Source organism: Microtus oregoni, unplaced genomic scaffold (genome assembly GCF_018167655.1).
Source record: "Microtus oregoni isolate MIOR12 unplaced genomic scaffold, Mior012 000105F_ref0000443, whole genome shotgun sequence".
Classification (NCBI taxonomy): Eukaryota; Metazoa; Chordata; class Mammalia; order Rodentia; family Cricetidae; genus Microtus; species Microtus oregoni.
The window spans coordinates 755,133-776,424 of NW_024544720.1; the positions used below are offsets into that span (position 1 = coordinate 755,133).

At 48.0% G+C, this 21,292-nt stretch overlaps 1 protein-coding gene across 3 annotated transcripts in view; it reads left to right on the top strand.

Moving 5' to 3' along the window:
• Positions 1–21,292, top strand: part of LOC121443390 (aminopeptidase O-like) — a 254,765-nt gene that overhangs the window by 114,558 nt on the left and 118,915 nt on the right. For all 3 annotated transcript variants that reach the window (XR_005973658.1, XM_041645146.1, XM_041645145.1), the window contains 2 exons: positions 16,776–16,965; positions 20,744–20,850. Coding sequence is in view for 2 of the 3 variants with exons in the window: in XM_041645146.1 (XP_041501080.1) it covers positions 16,776–16,965; positions 20,744–20,850 (297 nt within the window). In the remaining variant the exon portion in view is untranslated. The remainder of the gene's footprint in view (positions 1–16,775; positions 16,966–20,743; positions 20,851–21,292) is intronic.

The window sequence follows — 21,292 nt, forward strand, 5'->3', positions numbered from 1 at the left end:
GCATCCTAAGGCAGCATCCGTGGAACTCTCTGCAGCCTCTACTAAGGCTAAAGTAAAGCAAATGTGGCAGAAGCTCTCAGACAGTGTCAGCCACAGGAACAAGAAGCTATGCCCACTGCATGGTGGTCCACACGGACCTGGACACCAGATTCTGGAAGAGTCACAAGCACTGTTGCACAGTGGTTGCCATGGAGAAGGATCTACGCTGGTGGAGGGGCGCTCTCCCTTCCAGTGCTGGCTTTCACTTTTTTGTCCTTTTGCCACCTGAGTGGTCATTAAAAGATGAAAACGAGGCCTAAAGTGGGCTACAAAATGCTAAACCCCACCCTGCTTGGTGCTTTGTTTAATTTGCCTTTTCCAACTAAGTATGTAGATTTGTGTGAGCTCTCTGGAAAATTGAGTGTAGTGCCTAATTCTTAACCTGGGAGGGCTCAGAAGGGCCAATTGATCCATGTAGGTGTTGCTTTGAGGGGTTCTGGCCTTAGGGCCTGTGGGTGGAGGCTGCTGCTGGCCACCAGCTGGCAGCTTGCTTAGCTATATACTTTGTGAGTCATTTACCTTCTCTGTCTGATGGCTCAGAGAAGGTGGTAGAAGACCCTCACAGCAACTAGATTCTGTGACGCCCCAACAGCCTTCTGATGGTTGAGCTTCCAGTAGCACTGATATAGTAGTGACCCTCAGCAGACTGCCAACACAAACTGGCTTCTTCACATTGCAGGAGGATCAGGAGTTCAAAGCCTGCTTCAACTACATAACAACTGCATGAAGTTTGAAGCTAGCCCGAACCATATGAGATCTTGCTTAAGACAAGCAAATATAAATAAAAAGGTGCCATTGTTTGTGTATTCCACACCTTTAAAAATTACATTTCTGTCAGTCACAGTGACATGTGCCTTCTAGAACTCAAGACAGAGATAGGAAGATCAAGAATTAAAGGTCACCCTCAGCTACATAGTGAGTTTGAGGTCAGCATGGCCTACATGAGAAACTACCCCCTGATACTAAATTGTGTTATAGTTAGGGGGTGCTGCTCAGTGGTGAAATGTTTTCTTGGCATGCCCCAAACAGATATACATACACAAATAAGTTTGCTCTGGTTGTGTTTACTGGATAAGCTCTCGGGTCCTCTTTAGAGATTTCAATTGTGTATATTTCTGGTTTCTTTTCTCATTTATCTGAACTTCTGAGTTTTGTTACTAGGCATGAGGATCATAGAATTTCTGACTCTAGACAGAGTTGGATGTTAGGATTGGCATGTGTGTCAGCTGCCTGGCTAGCGCAGCTGTGGGGAGGTACTGTCTCCCGTTTGGTCACCATGACACATCCCTGTTTAATATTGCATGATGTGTGGGTTGCTATAAACTCAGCATGAGTTGAAGTGCTGATAGTACATGAAGGGAAGTGCCCTGCCCAAGTGTTGCTTTGTTTTGAATTTAACAAATTAGCACGTTGACATTTGCCCCTGACGGGTTTCATTATTTGCTGAAAGGACTTTGGGGGAGTTGACAGCATGAACGGTGTGTCCTGCAGACTTCTGAGAATTGATAAAAGCATCTTTGTCCATTGCACAAAAGCACAATAGATATCTTCTTGATGGATGTGTTACAAGGGGTAGCTATGTCACTGCAGAATAAAGCAAATCATGGAAACCCTCTCCGCTGCTCTGCACGCTTTTGTACACTAGATTCCGCTCAGTTTCTGGCTGTAGTCATCTCCGCTGATGGAGGGCAATGAGTGCTTTTATAGTAGTTTAAACTTGTGTTTCTTTTTGCTGTGTGTACATATAATATAAGACAAGTGATCACAAAATACTGTAAGTCAGTTATGTGGGAATTGCCTTACTGACTAACACCACTAGATCTCTAGGAGGAGAGGTGGAGTGCATACAGAAGAGAAAAAATAAGTGTGGGTTTAATCCAAACAGTGGAAATTCCTGTTTTCTGTCGTCTTTTCTGTGGTTAGATTTGGAAGGGCAGATTGTTATTCACATGTCCTTTCCCCTGTGCATGGCACTGAGCCCTTCTCAGAAAGCTGCTTGCTTCAACCTTCACCCTAAATATCAAAATATGGACCATCAAACCTATTCTGGGAAACACATGCACACAGGCACACACACATACAGGACTGCAGTGAGAACCTTGGTGGAAAACTATAAATAATGATCTATCAGCAATCAGGTAATAACACCCATCACTAACAACTGCCAACACTTAGACTGAAGCGGTCAGACACTGTGAGGAGCCATCCGTCACCCCTGTCATCGTTCCAGGGAGGGGGAAGGGTGTGGGGTGCTGAGGACAGGAGGGAGCAGGAGAGAATACTGAAGGAGGTGGAAGTCCCAAGGCAGCCTGGAATTTGCGCTATGAGAAACCAGGAACTGAGGTAAACGATGGGTCACTTAATAAGCAAGAAAATTTACTATTGAGTATCTCCCCTTCTAGCCTACAATCTCCAGACCAGAATCCACGTCCTTTCTCTTTGCTGTATAACCTGTGTCTCTAACACAGGCCTGACACTTAGGAGGCCGCCAGCAAATATTTCCAGGAAGAATGATGGTTTAGTGTCACTGTCCACCCTCTGCCCTAATTGTCCAACTCTTAGTCCCAGAAAATGCATAGGGATGGGCTTTTCTCCAACGTTACCCATGGTATTAGAGGGAAGAAATGGCCTCTACTAGGTGCTACCTTGCTTGTCCTCTTCCTAAACCTCTACAATAGGGGCTTAGGGGAAATGGGGAGGCTCGGCCAAAGGGGAAGCACACTGCAGCTCTCACAAAACTTTTGAAGTTTGATGACACAGAAAAGATGCGTATAAAGGTCCTTTAGAGATTGAAAGTTACCACTATTTACTTTATTAATTGAAGGATTACCCTTTTGCCATTGGAAAGTTAATTTCCTACAGGCAGCTTTGTAAATGACATCACAGGAGCATTATCTCACCAGAAAAAGATGTGAAACCAGGTGTGGTGTGGTGTGTGTGTGTGTGTGTGTGAGGGAGGGAGAGAGAGAGAGAGAGAGAGAGAGAGAGAGAGAGAGAGAGAGAGAGAGAGAGTCTGTCTCTCAAATGTCCCTCTGGGTCCTTTGTTAAAGGAGAAACCAAAGACCTGACAGATCTCGTGGTTGGCCCTGGCACAGGTGCAGATGTTCTAAGGAGGCGGCTTGTTCGTCCTGGCTGCCCAGAACCAAAATAATCACACAGAAACCATTTTTATTTAAATCGCTGCTTAGCTCATTAGCTCTAACTTCTTATTGGCTAACTTTTACATATTAATTTAGCCCATTTCGATTAACCTGTGTATTGCTACATGGCTGTGGCTTACTGGCTAAAGTTCTGGTGTCTCTCTGACTCTGCCCTTCTTTCTCCCAGAATTCCATTTAGTTTTTCCCACCTAGCTCTGTTCACCTATAGCTCTACTATAGGTCCAAAGCAGTTCCTTTATTAACCAGTGATATTCACAGCATATAGAGGGGAATCCCACATCATGCAGAGAGTGTTGTTCAGCCTCAGACCCCAATAAAAACAAGCTATTCATATGTTCTGCTTGCTTTTTGTAGAAAAGACAAAGGAGGCCCAATTTTGTACAGCTTATACATGCACCTGTACACAGACACACACATGCACACACACACACACTCCAGCTTGCACTGAGCTACCTCACAAGCAAGGTCATTGTTCTGTGGATGCTCCCCTGCAGACTGGGAGCTGGGCACTGTCTCCTCTGAGTCATCAATCACGGGGCAAGTAGTTAAATTTGTAGAGATAAGGTGGGTGCCCAGGAAAGCTAGAGGCAGCTGTTTGTCTCAGTTTGCTTTGAGCATCAGTTTGGGACCCCCAAGTTCCTTTTAGCTCCAAGATTCTCTGAACTTTGAGTTTCTTCCATCTTAATTTGTGGAAATAATTTTCTCCACTTTTCCTGCTGGCGGAAGCGTAAGACACCAGGCTGTCTCTGATGACTGCCAAAGTGGTGATTTCTTAGTGGAAAGTCTGCTTCCTTCTCAAGTTGCTTAACACAGCGTAAGTTTGTGGAGAACAGAGAAGCCCAGTGTTCCCTTCTAGAGTTTCTGACGTCATTTGCCTGTGGGTGGGTTACAGTCCACCACCATCTCCCCAGCCACACTAAATTTTATTACATGGATTTGACAGACACACCTTAGTGTGGCTGGCCACCAAAAGGAGTCTTTTTGCCCAGAGCTCCAATGCTAAGCTGTGGCAGAGAGAGATTTGATCCAGCCTCTGACCATTCCAAAATTGCATCCTGCTGGTTCAAGTTAGCATGCTCCCTTCTGGGCCTCTGGCTAGTACATATGGAATGCTCACTTTACACTATCACACAGAGATTTGAAGGATCAGTGCTAAACACTGATTTGAAAACAGTTATCAAGAGAAAACAAGAGGTGGGGGGAGGCACTGTGTGCCCAGGCTCTGCAGAGGATGCTTAACTTTCCTTTAGCTCAGCTAAAAATCCTTACATACAGAACAGCTCAATGGGTTTGAGGCCATGGAGAGCTCAGAGCTTTCTGAGAAGACAGAGGCCAACAGAGGCAGGAAGAGAAAGCCAGACTGTTGGAAGTCCCCAACAAGCTAAGCTTGTTACCCACATGAAGTTTAAAAGCCCAGTTGCAGCACACGTGCTCCAGGTATGCATTTATTTACTCAAACATTTGGCTCTTTGGGTGCTTTCGGTGTCGGGGTTCCGTCGAGTGGTCGCCAAGTTAGCTGTTACTAAGTGGAGATATTAATCTTGCCCTAACCTTTTCCTGTCTCTGTTTAAAATACTTCTGCCATCTCTCCTCATACGTTTTTAGTGGATTAGTCTTCAACGCAAAGTAGGCAGTAAATTTGGAGAAATGACCTAAGTTGCCAAAATAAGCAACTTACTCCATGACATTATGGTCTAAAAACACATAATCGGTCTGGTCTTGCCTGCTCGGAGCCTCCCAGGGTCTAATGACATGAATAGCACTCACTCGGTGAGGCACGTGAGTGGAAACCATGCCACATAGAGTTGTGACTCAGGTCTGTTCTCAGAAAAACTGAGGTAATTGCTATTAATATTTTATTTCGTACATTACAGCGTTTGCAGAAGCAAACATGCTGTAGTTAAGGTTACCCATGTTACCGTTCCAGCCTTACCCAGTGTTTCTTCATGCCAGCCCGCCCCCGCAGATGTTTTAGCCTAAAGGTGACTTTTTAGAACCTTAGAGTACATGAATGAGAAACAAGAGAGTGGCCTGTCATTTCCAGAACAGTGTCGGCATTGTGGGAACGCGGTAGACGCCGTCCTCGTCATGCCTGTTCTGTTTTCCTTTCACGTTAAACCAGTGACCACAAATAAAAAGTTCCCTTAAGAGCAACCTTACCAGCAGAAGAAAGTCCAGGTCTTACCAAGCCTTAGTATTCTGACTTCTATGGCAGGGTGTGGCCTTGTCTCGGGTATCTGTGGTATGGCTCTAGAGGCGTCAGGCCCATTTTCTGCCCCGAGACTCCATAAGCTTCTGTCTGCATGCGATTCAGGCAGAGTCTGTTGGTTGGCTCTGTTGTGGCTATTTTCTAAAATGGAGTTAGGTGTTTTGCAGCCTGAGGGTTGACTGGGCTTAGCTGTGACTCAGATATAGGCTGCTGCCATCCTGGAGTAGGTAGGAAGCTGGCTCCCTGGGCCTTTGTTTTCCTAGTGAGAGTGGAAAGTAGCTGGGCTTCAGAAAGCCCCTTCCAGGTAGGTATGTGGGAATCTCAGAAGATCCCACTCCCTCCCTGTATTGATGCTAACTCATCTGTGCCCTGCTGTGCCTGCCTGTTACCCCGAGAGCATCCGCCTGCTGGGTACCTTTGGCCTGGAGTCTCTGTCACTGCCCTGAGTTAACAGCTCTTCCCTGGAGCAGTTTTCTTCTTGACAGTACACTACGCAGGCTGCTCCTGTTTTCCATCTTTGAATGAAACACATGCTTGACCCCGAAGCACCGGCTTCCCGTTGGCCAGGCAGAGGACAGAGGGGCACTGGCGTCAGTGCAGCTCTCTGAGGACAGAAAAGCAGCATTGCCTGGCTCTTGTCTCTGTGCTTCTAGATGCTGCCGTGAAACAGCACCTGTGTCGTGCTGCTGGGAGTGCATGGACATTCTTGCAGATAAGGGTCTGTAGGGGAAAGAGGTCTGTTAGGATGAACCCGTGATCCGCAGCACCCAGTAAAAACTAGGCATGGGCATGTGCCTCTTGTCCCACCAGGGAAGTGGGGCTGGGGGAAGATGCCTGGCTTTCCATGTCCAGCCAATCTAGCCAAATCGGTGAGTCCAAGTTCAGTGAGAGACTCCGTCTCAAAAAATAAAGCGGAAGAGATTGTAGAAGACATCAAAGCTTGACCTCTGACCTCCATTTAAGCTTCCATACATACGCACACATATACGAGACCGGGTCTTATCATGGTTGTCGTGCATGCTTAATAAGATGGTTTTCCTACAGGCATCATGTCACAACACCAGGGGCCTTTGGTACTGGGTGTTATTTTCAGTTGTTACAGTTGCTGTTGGCTGTGTGTGTCTGTTTTCATGAATTCCATGTAATCCCATTAGCGATAACTGGCACAGATAGGAGGGATGGTCTACCATGCTCTGTAGCCACTACTTGGACCCTGGCTGCTGATCTCCCACCCCTTAGTGACCTGGAATGAGCTTTCCATTGTTCCTTCTCGCTGTCTCTGTTTGGAAGCAGAACATCCCTGGCCAGTTTGGTTGGTCTCAGAGATAAGAGAGGTTGGGCAGACGATGTAGCTGCCACTGTTTCATTGAAACATCGTGGCAGGAAAACCATTGCTAACAGGAAGAGTGAGAATGACCACTTAGTGATCTCTCCACCCATGCTCTCCCTACCTCACCCAGGTTTCTCAGAGCACCCACGGGCTCCGGGTCGCAGCTGAATGATGTCATTTCAGTTGTAATGTAGTTTTGCAGCTGGCCAGGATGGAGAGGGTGTGTTGCCGCTGCGTGTTTTTACTGTCTGAAAGGAAATGAAACAGGGCTGGATGAGAGCATTAGCGCTATCTCAGATCCGGAGGGCACCAAGTACCTGCACAACAGTTGTGATTCTATGGCAAAGCAAAATCAGTCCAAGAGATTCAGAGAGTGTGCCTGTGTGTGCAAGCAGGTGTGTGTGTGTATGTGTGTGTGTGTGTGTGTGTGTGTGTGTGTACGCCCGTGCAAGTGTGTGTGCGTCTAGAACAGGTCCTGAGTTGAGTCCACTGAATTAGACGGTCCGGGCTGTGGGGTAAGCTACCCTCTCTCTAATCTCATTTCTATTCACCTGTTAGTGGACCATCTCTTTCTGAAGCTTTCTTGTTTTAAGAGCGGACTTCATTATTCACTGTAAGAAATGGGTGGCTATGAGACAGAGGCTCCACTAGGCTCCTATAGCCAACCCTGTAGGATTCCATGTACCCTGCTGATTCAGAATCAAAATGCCCATGATGGTCTTTTCTATGCTGCCTCACAACTAGATAACAATAAAAGTGTGCCTCAGTTACCAGAAAATGGCTGTGGGCTTCCTAGGGAAGGCATGGTGTCTTGGAAAGACCAACGCTGCTTCCATGTTGAAAATAAAAATGATGGCGGAAGTTGTGGTGCCTGATATGGGACCACGCATGCAAAGGAGAAGGAAAAGTAGAAAGGCCTGGAGTTCAGGTTAGTCCCCCTCCTACGAAGGAGACATCCTGTGCTGTATGGCAGTCTCGGTCTGTCTTCTGTTGTTTACAGCTGGGGATCTCACTACCTGGAACTGGGGACATGGGAGGAGGAATTGTTCAGAAGGAAGGGATTCTATTTGACCATGGTAAGCATGCCCAAAGGGGGAGAATCAAGGGAGCCTTCAGAGAAATTAACTCCAGCTGGCACCTCATGCAACACATGCTCTTCTTTGGGGGAGAATGGGAAAGAAATACGGAGCTTGTAAGGGAAAAGGTCAGCTAGAAGCACGAGGTTCTGAGGAAAAAAAATTGTGTTTATTTTGTTTCTGGGAAGGTTTATTGCCTTTTAAAAGGCATTCTGTTAAGTTGAAGCTTTGAGAATGACCATCTGCTCCTCACTCTCCAGGACCACCCTGGAAAGCAATGGGCATCTTGTCCCCTGGTCTCCTTGAGCTGTGTTTGGTCTGTCTGTGGAGTTGCTGTCTGAAGGCAGGAGGCTTGGCTACTGTTCTTAGAGCTCGCTGATGTGTGAATCCCCCAACAGCCAGGTGATCCCTCATCCCCAGCAGCCTCCTTGATGCAGATGATCCTTTCCAACATCAAGAGCCATTACTCCGCACGCTGAGATGTCTGGGCCGATAAGGATAACTCCAGCAGGCTAATCCTTTTAACAAAGGTGGTGATGTGCACTATGACAGATGAATGGTTCTTTATAAGGGCAGAGAACAATCAGTGGATTCATTTACTTAATTCATGAATTTTTTTCTGTTTGTACTTTAAACAAACATGTCAGTTGTTTGCTTAGCTAACAAGCTCTGCCTTCATTAGAAGCCATTAGTGGCTAGTAATCACTGAAGCTGTGTTTGGATTTCAGAAACACAATAAGCCTAATTAATTCCATCCTCAGAAATTTGCAACTGATAGTGACTGACCCAGTCTAGGCTGTCTTTGCCCTGTCTATGAAGCAGAATTTTCCAGGTCTTTTCATGGTTTATAAACTAAGGTGGTAGGACTTGCCATGAAAACCAAGAAGCCAACCCAAGTGCCCACAAAAGATGAGGCAGCAAGCCTAAACTGGTGCCGGAGGACTGACCTCCAAGAGACTTGGGTCTCCACTTGCAATGAAGAGGTGAGTATAAGGATGCTTCTCATTTCTCTATTTCTTCTTTAACTTCATTTTTAATTGATACATTAAAAGTATGTGTATCAAGCAGGGACTATGAGGGATCTCTGAGTGTGCACTGTGTGATGTGTAAATCAGGTGGGACATTCTTGTGAAAGCACCATCTTCCATCAGTGACCATCTCCTCCTCCACCAGCACCACCTCCACCAGCACCACCACCAACACTACCGCCAATCTCAGCTGTCAAGGGAATTTAGAGCATCTTCTTCCTTCATCCTATTTCTGCCAAATTACAGAGCTGACTGTCATGCCTCCTCCTCCCCAGGAGCTTCCTGCTTCCTGACAGTGTGACTCTGGCAAAGGGAAACTTGAACTTCCTTTTTACCCCAGCGTCTCGCGCCCAGGACTCTTTATCAGTTTCAGTGTGCAGTCCTCTTGCTATGCAGACTAACCTTTCTGCTTCAGACATGCCTGTGTCAGCCCCACAGGGCACCTAGGTGCATTCACCCTGAACCTGGGGTCCTCAGATTCTCGGAATCTACTGAATCTACGTCCTTGGGGGAAATCCCCATGGTTCCTAGATTAGGATCACAGGAAGGCCTGCCTGACTCGTGGATCCAGTGAGTGAATTTCAAAGGAACCATAATGAAGCTGTTGTTGGTGAAGGTGGTTGGAGGCTGGCTGTCCAGACTTGTCTCTTTGTGCAGCCGTTTCCAGGCTTCCGCAGAACCACAAATGACAGACTCTAGTATATAGTATATTCCATAATTCAGTTCTGGGTCTACCATTGTCTTGCCCTTTGGGGACAAAGCAAAATGCATCATCATATTAAATTAAGGCATGTCCTGTGTCGTGGCAGAGGCTTATCTGATCAGCTCTGTGGGAACAAACATCCTTGCTCTGGTTGAGAGGTGAGGGAGTAGGGAGAATCATGCTTTGTCACGTGTGTGCTGCAGCAGGTGATGATTGGACCCTGCAGAAAGCATCTAGCCTTCACTCAGCACCAGTGTGATTAAAGACAATTCAAGACATACATCACCATACAGTCAATGTTTGCTTATACGGTGTGCGGGGTGTGTCTCTGAAATCCCAGAAACAGAGTAGAAAGAAGAAAAAAGAAGAAGAAACACCCCTAGGGCAATTAGTTCATGATATCCTGTAATATGCAGAGTAGGAAAAGAAGCTGGGAAAGTCAGATCTTGAATTTGAATTTGCCTTGATTCTTTAAAACACAAAATCCTCATGTCCAGTTTTGTTGAGTTTAGAAGAGCAAAGATGTTCATTGTCCACTTCTCAAGGCAGGGGGTGTCGGTAAGGTGTAGCCAGCGCCCACAGCTGAGCCTTAACTGTGCTTGGGTAGTTAGCCTGAGGGTAAACCTAGGCCATGGTCTCTCCGTGTATATTAGCTTGGTGGGACAGAAACCAAGTGCTGCCATCCCACCAATCCCTGCAGCACTGGCTCGGCTCACCTCCAAGGCCCTGTCCCTTCCCATACTCCTCTTCTGTCATCTGTGCTCGCTTTAGAGCCTGTCCCCATCTTCCATAAGCACCACACAACCCCTGGTGGGACCAAGGTGTGGGCCTTTCAGGGCCAAGTGACTGCCCAAGATAATTTACATGTCAAACCTAAGATTGTGAGCTTGGAACTCTGATACCTTAGCCTAATGGGTTTTTTTTCTTTGTTTGGTTTGATTGGGGTTCCTTTTGTTGAGATGGTCCTCCTCCCACAGCATCTGGGATTTGAGGTGTGTGCCACTGTCTTAGTTAATCAGAATTCTCTAGAACAGAACCATCAAGTGGTGTGCTGGTTAGTTTTTGTCAACTTCACACAAGCTGAGACACACCCAGGAAGAGGGACTGTCGGCTAAGGAACTGCCTCCCTCAGATTGGCCTTTGGGCTTGTCCGTCAGGCATTTTATCGATTGTTAATTGATCTAGGTGGACCAGTCCACCCTGAGCAGGGACATCCCTGGGCTGTGTAGGAAAGGCAAAGTGAGCCAGTGTAAGCAACGCTCTTCTGTGGTCTCTGCTTCAGTCCCCACCTCCAGGTTCCTGTCTCGGCGTCTTCATGATAGACCGTGACGTAGAAGGATAAGCTGAAATAAACCTTCCTCAGCTTTGACCAGTGTGTTATCTCAGCAGCAGAGACGCTAAGTAGGATACGCCGACCACCATCATCACAGCCACTACACCTGCCTGGCTCGTTGTGTTTTAGGGGCAGCCTCCTCTCCTCTGCTTTCCCCTTCTCCATCTTAGTAGACTGGCCCTTGTTGTCTGCTCCTGCCGCCTGCCACGTTCATCTCCTCCTCCACATCCTGTTTTGTCCTGTTTAATTTCTTATTCTCATTATCTGCTTCCTCATCCCCTCTTACTGCCCCCAATTTGTTTCTTGCTCCTCCATTTCCTCATTCCTGGTCCTCCGTTTACCCAGTACCCTCATTTTGCTATATTGGCTTCTCTAGCACGTTTAGTTTATGATTGCTCCACCCCACCCCACCCCATCCCCAAAATAGGTGTGTGACCCTTCTGGGGCCTTTGGAGTCGCATACCAGAGACTGACCTCACCTGTTTCTCTAAGGAGCCCCTTAAGGTAAACACAGGGTGTCAGTTGTGGAGAAGTGCCTCTCCCTCCACTCTGCTCTCTCTCTTTTCTTCTTCCTGGGAAGAGGTTAAAATATTGCTGATCTGAAGGCTTATTTTATCAGGCCAGTTCTGGCTGTGATGTAGCCACAGGGAGCAGAGATCATAAGACATGGATGGTGGCTTCATTTTCATGACTCTGCTGACAGAACCCTGAGAAATCTGAGGTCATCACGCCAGGGGCTTGAGCTGTAAAGAAAAGCAGGAGCCCAGCAGCCCTGGCTCAGCCCAAAGACTCTGGGTGGAGGAGCTCTGTGTGCCTTTCCTTCATCTGTAGAGTGCACATCTTTCCTAAGGTGGGGCCAGAGCAAGCGAGGCAGCGCTCTGTGAAGTGGACATGCCAGCAGTGTGCTTCCTCAGAAAGGAGAGCAGGAAAGGATGCTGGGTTGAGGAGACAGCTGCTTTGGTTTGATCACCACATGAAAGCCCAGCAGGGGAGCCATGTGGGTAATCTCAGTGCTAGGGAGGCAGAGACTGGTGGGTCCCTGGAGCCTGGAGAATGAGTTTAATGAGCCTCAGGCTCCTGAGAAACACCCAGTGTTTATCTCTGACATACACGCACACACTTGCATGCGTGTGCGCACACACACACAATGTTGATAAAATATAAAGCTTTCATTCCTGGGGTGGGCCTTAATTACTCCAACTTCGTCACATTGGCAGTTTGAGCCAACACTCATCTAGATAAATGAATGATTAGATATTGTTACTTATTAAAAGAAAATTTTACTGGTGCAGGTGAAAGCACTTGCTGCCAGACCTACCAACCTGAATTTAATCTCCTATGCCCACATGGTGGAAGGAGAGGACTTGACATTGTAAGCTGCTTAATTGTCCTCCGACCTTCACACATGCAGCATGGCATGCAAACACACACACACATGCAAGCTGGGGGTTTGAGGCACCAACTTAGGTCTCCTGAAACACTGGTTAGATGTAGCAGCTTTCCCCTAGCTGTTCCGAGCTATGTCTCTCAGTCTAAGAAATGATCTTCTGCACACACCACTCTTGAGGCTCATCCACTCCCGGGAGTCTCAAGAAGATGGAATGTGGCCATTCACTGTTGACTAGTCACAGAGGTAGAAGGGAGAAACTTCTGCCAGCTCTTCTAGGGCATCAGTTGTGGCCTTGCATTAGCCCACAGCCAGCAAAGAGGAACTGGAGGGTTTGACTCCAGGGGAAGGAGCCTGTGGTCAATGCACTGGCTGGAGTCAGCTGGCATTGCTTGGCAGCTTGTGGCGGAAAGAGGAAGCAGGGTGTGGGGCTGACTCCTCTTGGGATTCCTCCAGCCCCCTATGCCTGTATATTTCAGTTGTCTAAACCATGTCAGCATGCTATTAAACCACACAAGGGGAGACTGCTTTTTTGCAATTGACTCTAAGATCTTTGGAACTATCCAAGTGGATCCTGGCAAGAGGAGCGCTCCTTTCCTTCTTCTAGGTTCTTTCTCTCAGACATATGGATGGTGGGTTTCATTTGTTGTTGAAATTTAGAAAAATGTTAAAGTCTACAAGAAGTTTCAGCTTGGTAAATATGTCTACATGACTCTGCAGAAGTGCATTTGGCCACTTCTCCCTCCTTCCTCCCACCTCCCACCCCCCCTGAGGACTCAGGATCTGCTCACTCAGCCTGCTGAGACCTGCTACTGAGGCTTGCCGCTTCTGGCCTGAGCTGCTAAGTGCTTTCTCTCTCTCCCTAAGCAGCAAGATGGGCCTGCTGGTCAGGCCTCCCTGGAAAAAAGCAGAAATAAATCAAACACCAGCTCCTACTTAAGATTTGATGAAATCCTCCATTTCCTCTCCAAATTGAATTCCTCCTGCAGGAAGGGAGCAGCTCCTGGGATTCTCAAAGGCTCTCCTTCCCTCTCTGCTAGAAGAAGAGTTTAAATTAATAGACACAACATTCTTTTTTTTTAATTTTAATTTTTACATTTATTGGTATTTTGCCTGCATGTATGTCTGTATGAGGTTGTCAGAAGCCCTGGAATTGAAGTTCCAGACAGGTGTGAATTGCTGTGTGGTTGCTGGGAACTGAACCTGGGTCTCTGCAGCCAATGCTCTTAACTGCTGAGCGTCTCTTCAGTCCCATGGACACAACATTCTAATCTGGCTGGGTAGGTCCTATGAAGAGGCAGTCTAAGAGACTTTACGTTTGTTGTGTGGCACAAGCATCAGCATCTAGAGCACTTGGACTTTGTGGAGGAGTGACCTCTACAATGCTGGGTCTCCTGGAAAGGCTGACAGACACAGATTTGCTGAGGCTTTGAGCATCCCAGGCCTGCCTGTCCACCTCTACCACCTCCACCCCACCCCCACCTGCCCCATGTGCAGCCGAGAGAGTGTGGCAGACAATTCAAGAAGGAGAAAACAATAAATTCAGTGACTTATGGTTTAAAACAAAAAGAAAAAAACCACTTTGTTTTTAATGTGAAGATGTTAGCAATTGTCCTCCCTGTATCCTGATGGTAAATCAGCATTTGTAGAGACTGTTAACCTCTCTTCCAGGGCCTAAGAAAGCAGCCCTGTTTTCCAGGAGCTTTGTAAAGCCTGAGCCAGCTGAGGAGCTAAGAATTCAGGACTCTGCTGTGCATGTGGGAGTGGGCCTTGCACACTTCGGTGCCTAGACATTCCGAAAGCTCCTCTGTTGTGGGGTGCCATCCGTGCTGACAAGCCTGCTAATCCCCAAAGTGAGCTGAGGTGTATTGTTCCCTTTACTACCTACTGCGGAAAGCAGATGTCTAAAATGTCTACTTACCCTGAGAAATTCCGACATTTACCATCTCGGAAGAAGGGAGGAGCTTTTCATAGAAGGAATGTTCTGGCCATCCTGTATGTCCAAGTTTGTTTTAACACCCTCGAGAAAGGTTCTCCAACCCCACCCTGTGTTTTTAATTTAGTGTTAAGAAAAAGACTCTCTTCCTACTTAGGAAGAGAGTCTATTATGGCACTTCTCAACCTGTGGTCGGGTACCTGTTAGGTGTTGAATGACCTTTTCACAGGGGTCACCTAAGACCATCAGAAAACATAGATATTTATATCACAATTCATAACAGGCAGATTAGTTATGAAGCAGCAACAAAAATAATTTTATGGTTGGGGGTCACCATAAAATGAGGAACTGTTTTAAAAGGCCACAGCATTAGGAAGGCTGAGAACCACTGGCCTCATAGGTGAAACTTGCACAGGGCGCAGGTAGCCCCTGGAAATTTGAGAATCAGGAACCCATGTGGACATTTTTTCCAGGGAGAGGCCTCTGGTGATAACAGACATTATAGCACTTAGACACCCTTCCTTCTTATTCCTCCAGTCTGTCAGAGGATGTTACACTTCCTTCTTCCTGAGAATAATAGGAAATTGTTTACTGTTGACTGGGAAGAAAGAGTTGGGAGATAGGAAATGGGAACTTATTTTGGATTCCTCTAGATCTACCCCCAAGCCCATCTCAGAGGTATACAGGTCTTGGAGATGCTCCCCAATTTCAGAAGGGTGGGGAGGGAAGTCTGGTGGAGATGATTGTTCAAAGGAGAAAAACTGAAGGTTGGAGGATGAGGCTCCCTCGCTATAGGTCACTCAGGGATCAAGCTCTTCTTCTGGACTAGCCATTCAAATGCACCTTGACTGGGTCTGCAGAGGCACAAAGCCCTGCACCCCGACAGGGCAGCCCTCCTTCTGGTTCACTCATCCCCCTTGGAGCATTTCTGGTTTGAGCCAGGGTCAGCTGCCTAGTGTCTGCCCGCATGGCCATGGCTGTCACTCTGGCTACTGGATGCTTTCCAGGCAGGCTCATCTTTGAGCTGCTCACACAGTCTGGAGTTGCTCTGTTTTGTTTTAGCTAAAGGGTGTACTGCTGCCAGCAGTATGTCTGGAATGTTATTTACTCTTGCATTTCTGTGGCTTTTCCTGTAGCATCACACTTGGCAGAGTTAAGGGTCATTCATTTGAGAATGCCAGGTTGTGCCATTTTTCTTTCTTGGTAAGGTAAAGTGGAGGCTGGCTGTTGTGCCTAGAGGTCCCCTCCCTGCCTTCCTTCTTACATTTTTGTCTGAGCTGCTAATCTGCTCAACTCTTGGTGCCTGTTGCACCGCACCCCTTTGTCCTCAGTGCCTCAACTCTGCTTTTAATATGTGGGGTTTCTGTGGGCTTTCCGGAAAGCCTGGCAGATGCTTTTTCATTTGCGTGCCTACCCTGTTATTACTTCACATGAAAGCTGTCTATTTTGGCAGTCCTGACTCCCGCGATTGCAATTTAGTTCTCCGAGCTGAATGGGTGATATTGTGCAAGGGAAGTATAGGTGGGGTTTTTCTCTAATGGTGGCTGCGGGGGTGGACCAGAATCTGCACGCCACCGTCTTGGCTTGTGCAGAGCTGACATGATGGCAAACAAATGGCGTTTGAAGGAAGGAACTGGTGTGTATAGTTCCTCACTGTGAAAGTTCTCACAACTCACTTGTTTTAATTCATGGATTTGTTTTTAAAGAACAAATTCTTCATCAGGAAGAACATAAATGAGTTCGTTCTAAGTGCAGAAGGTGGAAGCAAAGCAAGGATTCTGTTTCTTCCTCCTTCATGAAACCCACTTCCTCCCTTCCCATCCATGCTGTTTTAATCGTGGTATTTGGAGTTGCAGAAGAAGCTATGGAAAATGAGATTAGATGACTCCCCATCTGGTGCCAGCCCTGGGGCCATGTGCACCCCTGGGAGGGTTAGTGCCCCTCCTCCCCTCTCAGGAGTCTCTTGTCACCTGAGTCTGTAAGGGCCTGTGGCTCACATGGAGAGTCTTTGTTTTGTAGACATAGGCTCTTTCTCCTCAGGAGTCTCCCCACCCAGGGCACCTGTTTGGTTCTTAACACAGTCAGCTCCAGTGTGAAATGGAAGATTTGGGGTTCTATTCTTTCTGGCTTCTCCTGGCCTTCCGCATGACTTCCTGATGTGCCTGTGAGCTACGGGGTTTTTGGCTGGGCAGTCTTCTTTGATCACGCTCCTGACAGCACAGACTTCACATTCTCACACCTGTTCTTCTTTTACAGTCCAGATTTCAGAGTAAATGTTTCCATTGCCTTGTGATTTTCTCAGTATAAAATTTAGCGCAGGTTACTTATTACAGGTAATAGCAGCCTGATGACGAAGACAACTGCTGGCAGAAACTCAGCAGCTTGAACAGCTGCCAGTAACATAAACCGCCACTCGATTTAAGTCGAAAAGCACGGCGGCCGCATCTGTCCATCATGATCTGGCACGCATGCCGTAATAACAGACTCTGTGGGCTGCAAAAGCTGCCCCGCTGAGCAGCCACGAGGACAGGTGCTAACAGGATTCCCCGTTTTTTCTCTCCCATTATCTGCAGCCCACACATCATCTTCCTCTCTCAGAGCACCTTAACAGGCGTGAGCCATCTCTGTGGGACCCGTCTCTGCCATGAAATTGCTCATGCCTGGTTTGGCCTAGCCATCGGGGCCCGAGACTGGACAGAGGAGTGGCTCAGCGAAGGGTTCGCCACTCACCTGGAAGATGTGTTTTGGGCCGAAGCACAGCAGGTGGGTCTAGAGGATTTCCCTACCCTGAACCAAGTTCTGCCTTCTGTCACCCATTCATTCCACGATCACATCTGTGTGTGTTAGGCACCATGTTTGCTGGATAATGACTGTGAAAACACTGCTCTCTCAGCCACGCAGCACGGAGGGAGCAGATGAACAAAAGAAACAGCAATGTGACAAGTACACCAAGAGCCACACACAGCATGACAGGGACTATTTGGCCAGGGGGTTAGAGAAGCCCCGTTCAGGACACATCTGAGAAGAGGGATGAAGCTCAGATTCCTGCATTGCATAATAGCCATGTGTTATGGTCATGGGAACTTTAGCTGCGGATGTTTTGTTTGTCTTGAGACAGGGTCTTTCTGTAGCTCTAGTTGGCCTGGAGCTTACTGTGTAGACCAGACTCAACTTGAATTTGTGTGAGTTCTCCTCCCTTGCTGCCGGCTTTTTAAATAACCAGACTTAAATATTAATCAGCACTGGGTGTGACTCACACCTGGAATCCCAGCATTTGTGAGGCCGAGAGAGGAAGATGGGCAGGAGTTGGAGGCCAGTGCAGTCAGTTCTAGATAACAAGACTCAGCCTCAACCTCCTTCCCTAAAAAGAGTGGAGTTCTCTGGATGAAGGACAAGGCATTTAGTGCTGTGGATTAGGTAACGTGACCCACTGGCATCCACCACTCTGCTACAGTCAATTGTCATGTTTACAGGGAGGTTCATCATGGCTGGGACAAATATTTTAGGAACTCAGTCTTTCTAGTTAGGAACTCACTAGTTCAGAAAAGATGTTGTAAACCAGGCGTGGTGGCCCACACTTGTGTTCCCAGCATGTGGGGCTGGAGCAAGAGCTCTCAGGCCACCCTGGGCAATGCAGCGAGCTGCAGACTGGCCACAGCGTGAGGGACACCCTGTCATAAAGCAAACAATCAGAGGCTGAGAATGTAGCCCATTGGCCATGCCTCTGCTTATCACGAGCTGAGAATGTACTTGGTAGTCATGCCTCTGCTTAGCCTACACGCCAGGGTTCGACCTCTAGGTGAAAAGCGCTGATCAAGCAACATCTCACTGCCTCCACCCGAGCCTTGACCACCGGGTCTCCTGAGCATGAGACTTCTGAGCTGTTTCCTACTTTCTCTCTACTCCCTAACCTCAGGGTCACTCTTTTCTACATGGTACCCACCTTTGCTTTCGTGGCGTTTTCTAAAACTCCCAAATTTCTTCATACTGTTTGATTTTGTTCAGAAACATTCTGCCTGGTGAATTCTTTGTGTTTCAGTGTTTAGCTTGAGTTCCTATCTCTGAAACCCAAACTGAGTCACACCTCAAATTCCCCAGCTCAGCTTTCCTGGACTTTGAAATCCTGTTGCTTTCTGCTGTGTGTTTTTCTTATTCTCACTACAGAAGCACTGTCACCACACAGTGGGGCTGTGTCTCACTCGTCCTGCTTCAGAGAAGCTACGCAGTTGATTGGAGAAGAAACTAGGTTCTGAGTCCAGGTGGTGAGCCCTCTCCTTGCTCACTAGCTTTCTGAGCACAAGCAAGTTCTAGAGCTTCCTTCCTTAGACCTTGGCTCCCCTCTTGGGGAATGGGCCTAGAAGACTCAAATTCACAAAGTGGATGGTATGATGTGTAAGTGATCTTAACCCATCTTAGACACATGGAAGCGGTGTGAATAGTATGCTTGCTTATTCCACCCTGCACCCGTTGGCATTTTGCAGGGGTGAATATTAGTATGCCCTGTCTTCATCTCTTTCCTGGCTTGTTCCCCTCTTAAGACGCGCAGACTGGCAACTCCCGAGTTCATTTCAACCATCCTGTAGTGTCTCTAACTTCATTTTGAAAGAGCAGACTCTTCTTTTACCATGTGTCCTGCCTGTATTCAGATCCCAGCTCTGTGTGAGCATGTCCCTACCAAGTGAGAGAGGCAGGCTGGGCTGAATCTCTCCACTGCCTGTGTACCTTCCATGTCCTTTCTGCGTTCATCCTGTGGGGCCAGAAGGTGGAGGATAAGAGAAGCACTCAGTGGAAGGAGAGAGAGAAAGGCTAAAGCAGAGGGCAGGTGGGTACTGTAGTCCTATGCACATCCAGAGGTGGGGTGAGGCCAGAAAGCCTTATGGAGGAAGTGCCTGCTGCTGTAGCTTCAAGAAAACCATGTTGGGCTCTCTCGACCCTTCCTGTCCCCTTCTCCTCAACCTTCCATAGGGGTCACCTCAGATCATTTTCCCCAGTACAAGCAGGAACTTCAACATAGAAGAATGCCAACGCCCCTCAGCTTTTTTAGAGACCCCATAGAGTTTGGGAAGGTTTCTGGAAAAACTGAGTCACGGGGGCCAAGAGTGGTCCTGCCCTCTGGGCTGCAGGAGCTACAGCAGAGAGAATGCAGTGGTGGCCGTGAGAGCACAGCAGGGGAAGGTGTATGGAGTCACAGAGCAGGGAGGAAGCTGCCAGGCCAGACAGCATACAGCCTTCATGGACCAGATGAGTCCAGACCACTTCCACACCTCTGCTTCTCTGCTTGGGCAGCAGTAGTCCAGCTCCAGAAATGGTGGTTTAAATAACAGCTCAAGAAGCTGACAGGATCTGGGGGCCAGAGAGTTGATTTTCTGGAGTGGCCTCTTCTCCTGGCTGCCTGAAGAGTGTTCCCTCACTTTAGGCCACAAGGTCATTCTTCCATACTTGAGAGAGGGACAGAGCTCGAGTGTCATCGTCTTAGAAGACCAGAGCCCTGGAAGGTCAGGGTCCCCTCCAAAAGCCTCATTTAACCATGATCACCTTCTGGAAGGTCTTGTCTCCAAATGCATCCTCATTAAGTCCCTGGAGCATTCTGTTGATCCCTGGCCCCTCTACCACCTGCCTTCCTGCCTCGGCTGTCTGCTCCCAGCCAGCCCATACCCCTTACTGTTTTCTAAGAACAGCACACTCTTTCCAAACCTGTAGTGCTCTCTCACTTCCTGAAGTCTCTGCCCCTGCAAGCTCAGGCTTCACCACCTACCCTGGGGAGTCCTCTGGCCCCTCACCTCCCCTGATGAACCCCATGGTCCTTCTTGAGCTTCACATGGCCCCAAGTCTGTGTGGTGCCCTCACAGACCTCTCCTCATGGGAGTGCAGTCTTCCATGACAATCCAGGGCCTACACAGATACAGAGACTCGGTGAATGCATTGTTAGAGACCAGTAACTTCTAAATGTCTGCAGAGCCCGTATGTTTCCCTCCCTGCAGGGTACTCCAACGCCTGCCTCTTTTATGGAGATCCCAGCCATGTGGCCTTGTGACCACATCCATGTGACAGCAGCCAGTCCCACCTCTGTGGGGCAGTATGATGGCCTCCCCTTCCTCCAAATTGAGTCCAGACAGTAGACTTTTTTCTGGATCTGTGCAAACAGAGTCATCTGGATTACATTAGCAGGCCCCACTATAAACAGTCCTTAACAAAATTGAGGGTTGGAAAAAGAAGAGGTAAGTGGAGGGGCCTTTTCCCTCCCCATGCAGAAACCCCAGGCAGGGGAAGACGGCTGGATGGAATCAAAGGAGAAATGGCCTGTGGGGAAGCCCCCTGTGCAGGTGTGTGTTCTTGACTGGAACGATCACAGACAGGGCTGCTGTACCCAGCAGCACAAGGGCTTTGCAGGCCCAAGAGCTCAGCCTCAGCCAGCCCTTTCAGCCCTCTTCTGCCTGAGAACCTGGGAAGGAAGGCATGCCCCTTGTCCTCGCTGAGGAGAGCCTGACCAACACAATGACTCCGCTTTGCATGTGTTTTTGTGTGTCTGTGTCCCATGTAGCTGCCCCCCCACGAGGCCCTGGAGCAGCAAGAGCTGAGGGCTTGCCTGCGCTGGCATCGCCTACAGGATGAGCTGCGGAACTCCCCAGAGGAAATGCAGGTGTTGAGGTAAGACCCCAGTGTTTCCTGCCTCCTCCTCCCTTCCACCCTCCTGTGGGCACATCCTTGCTGCTGGCTAAATCTACTGTTGCCTTTAAAATGCAACATGGCTTGGGTTCCTCACCTTCTCAGGGACACGATTGCCATCTTTTAAGTCTTCCAGGGTTTGGGTCTTGATTTGCCTTCTGACATTTTTCTGGTGTCTCAAGAAAAAAAATAGTAATAGCATAAGGGACTAAATTCTTGGTTGAAATTCTAATAGTCACTTTATGTGGTGATCGTGGACGTGAAGATGCTTACAGTTTGGCAGGCAGTAACCCTTTAAAGCCGAAGAGGGGAGAATCTGTAAGAAAATATTGATTGCTTTGCGTTTAGTAGTAACAGATGTGCGTGTCAATGGGGCCTTTTGTTGAGTTGTTGCCCAGCAGGAAGCCGCCCACCCCTGCTCCGG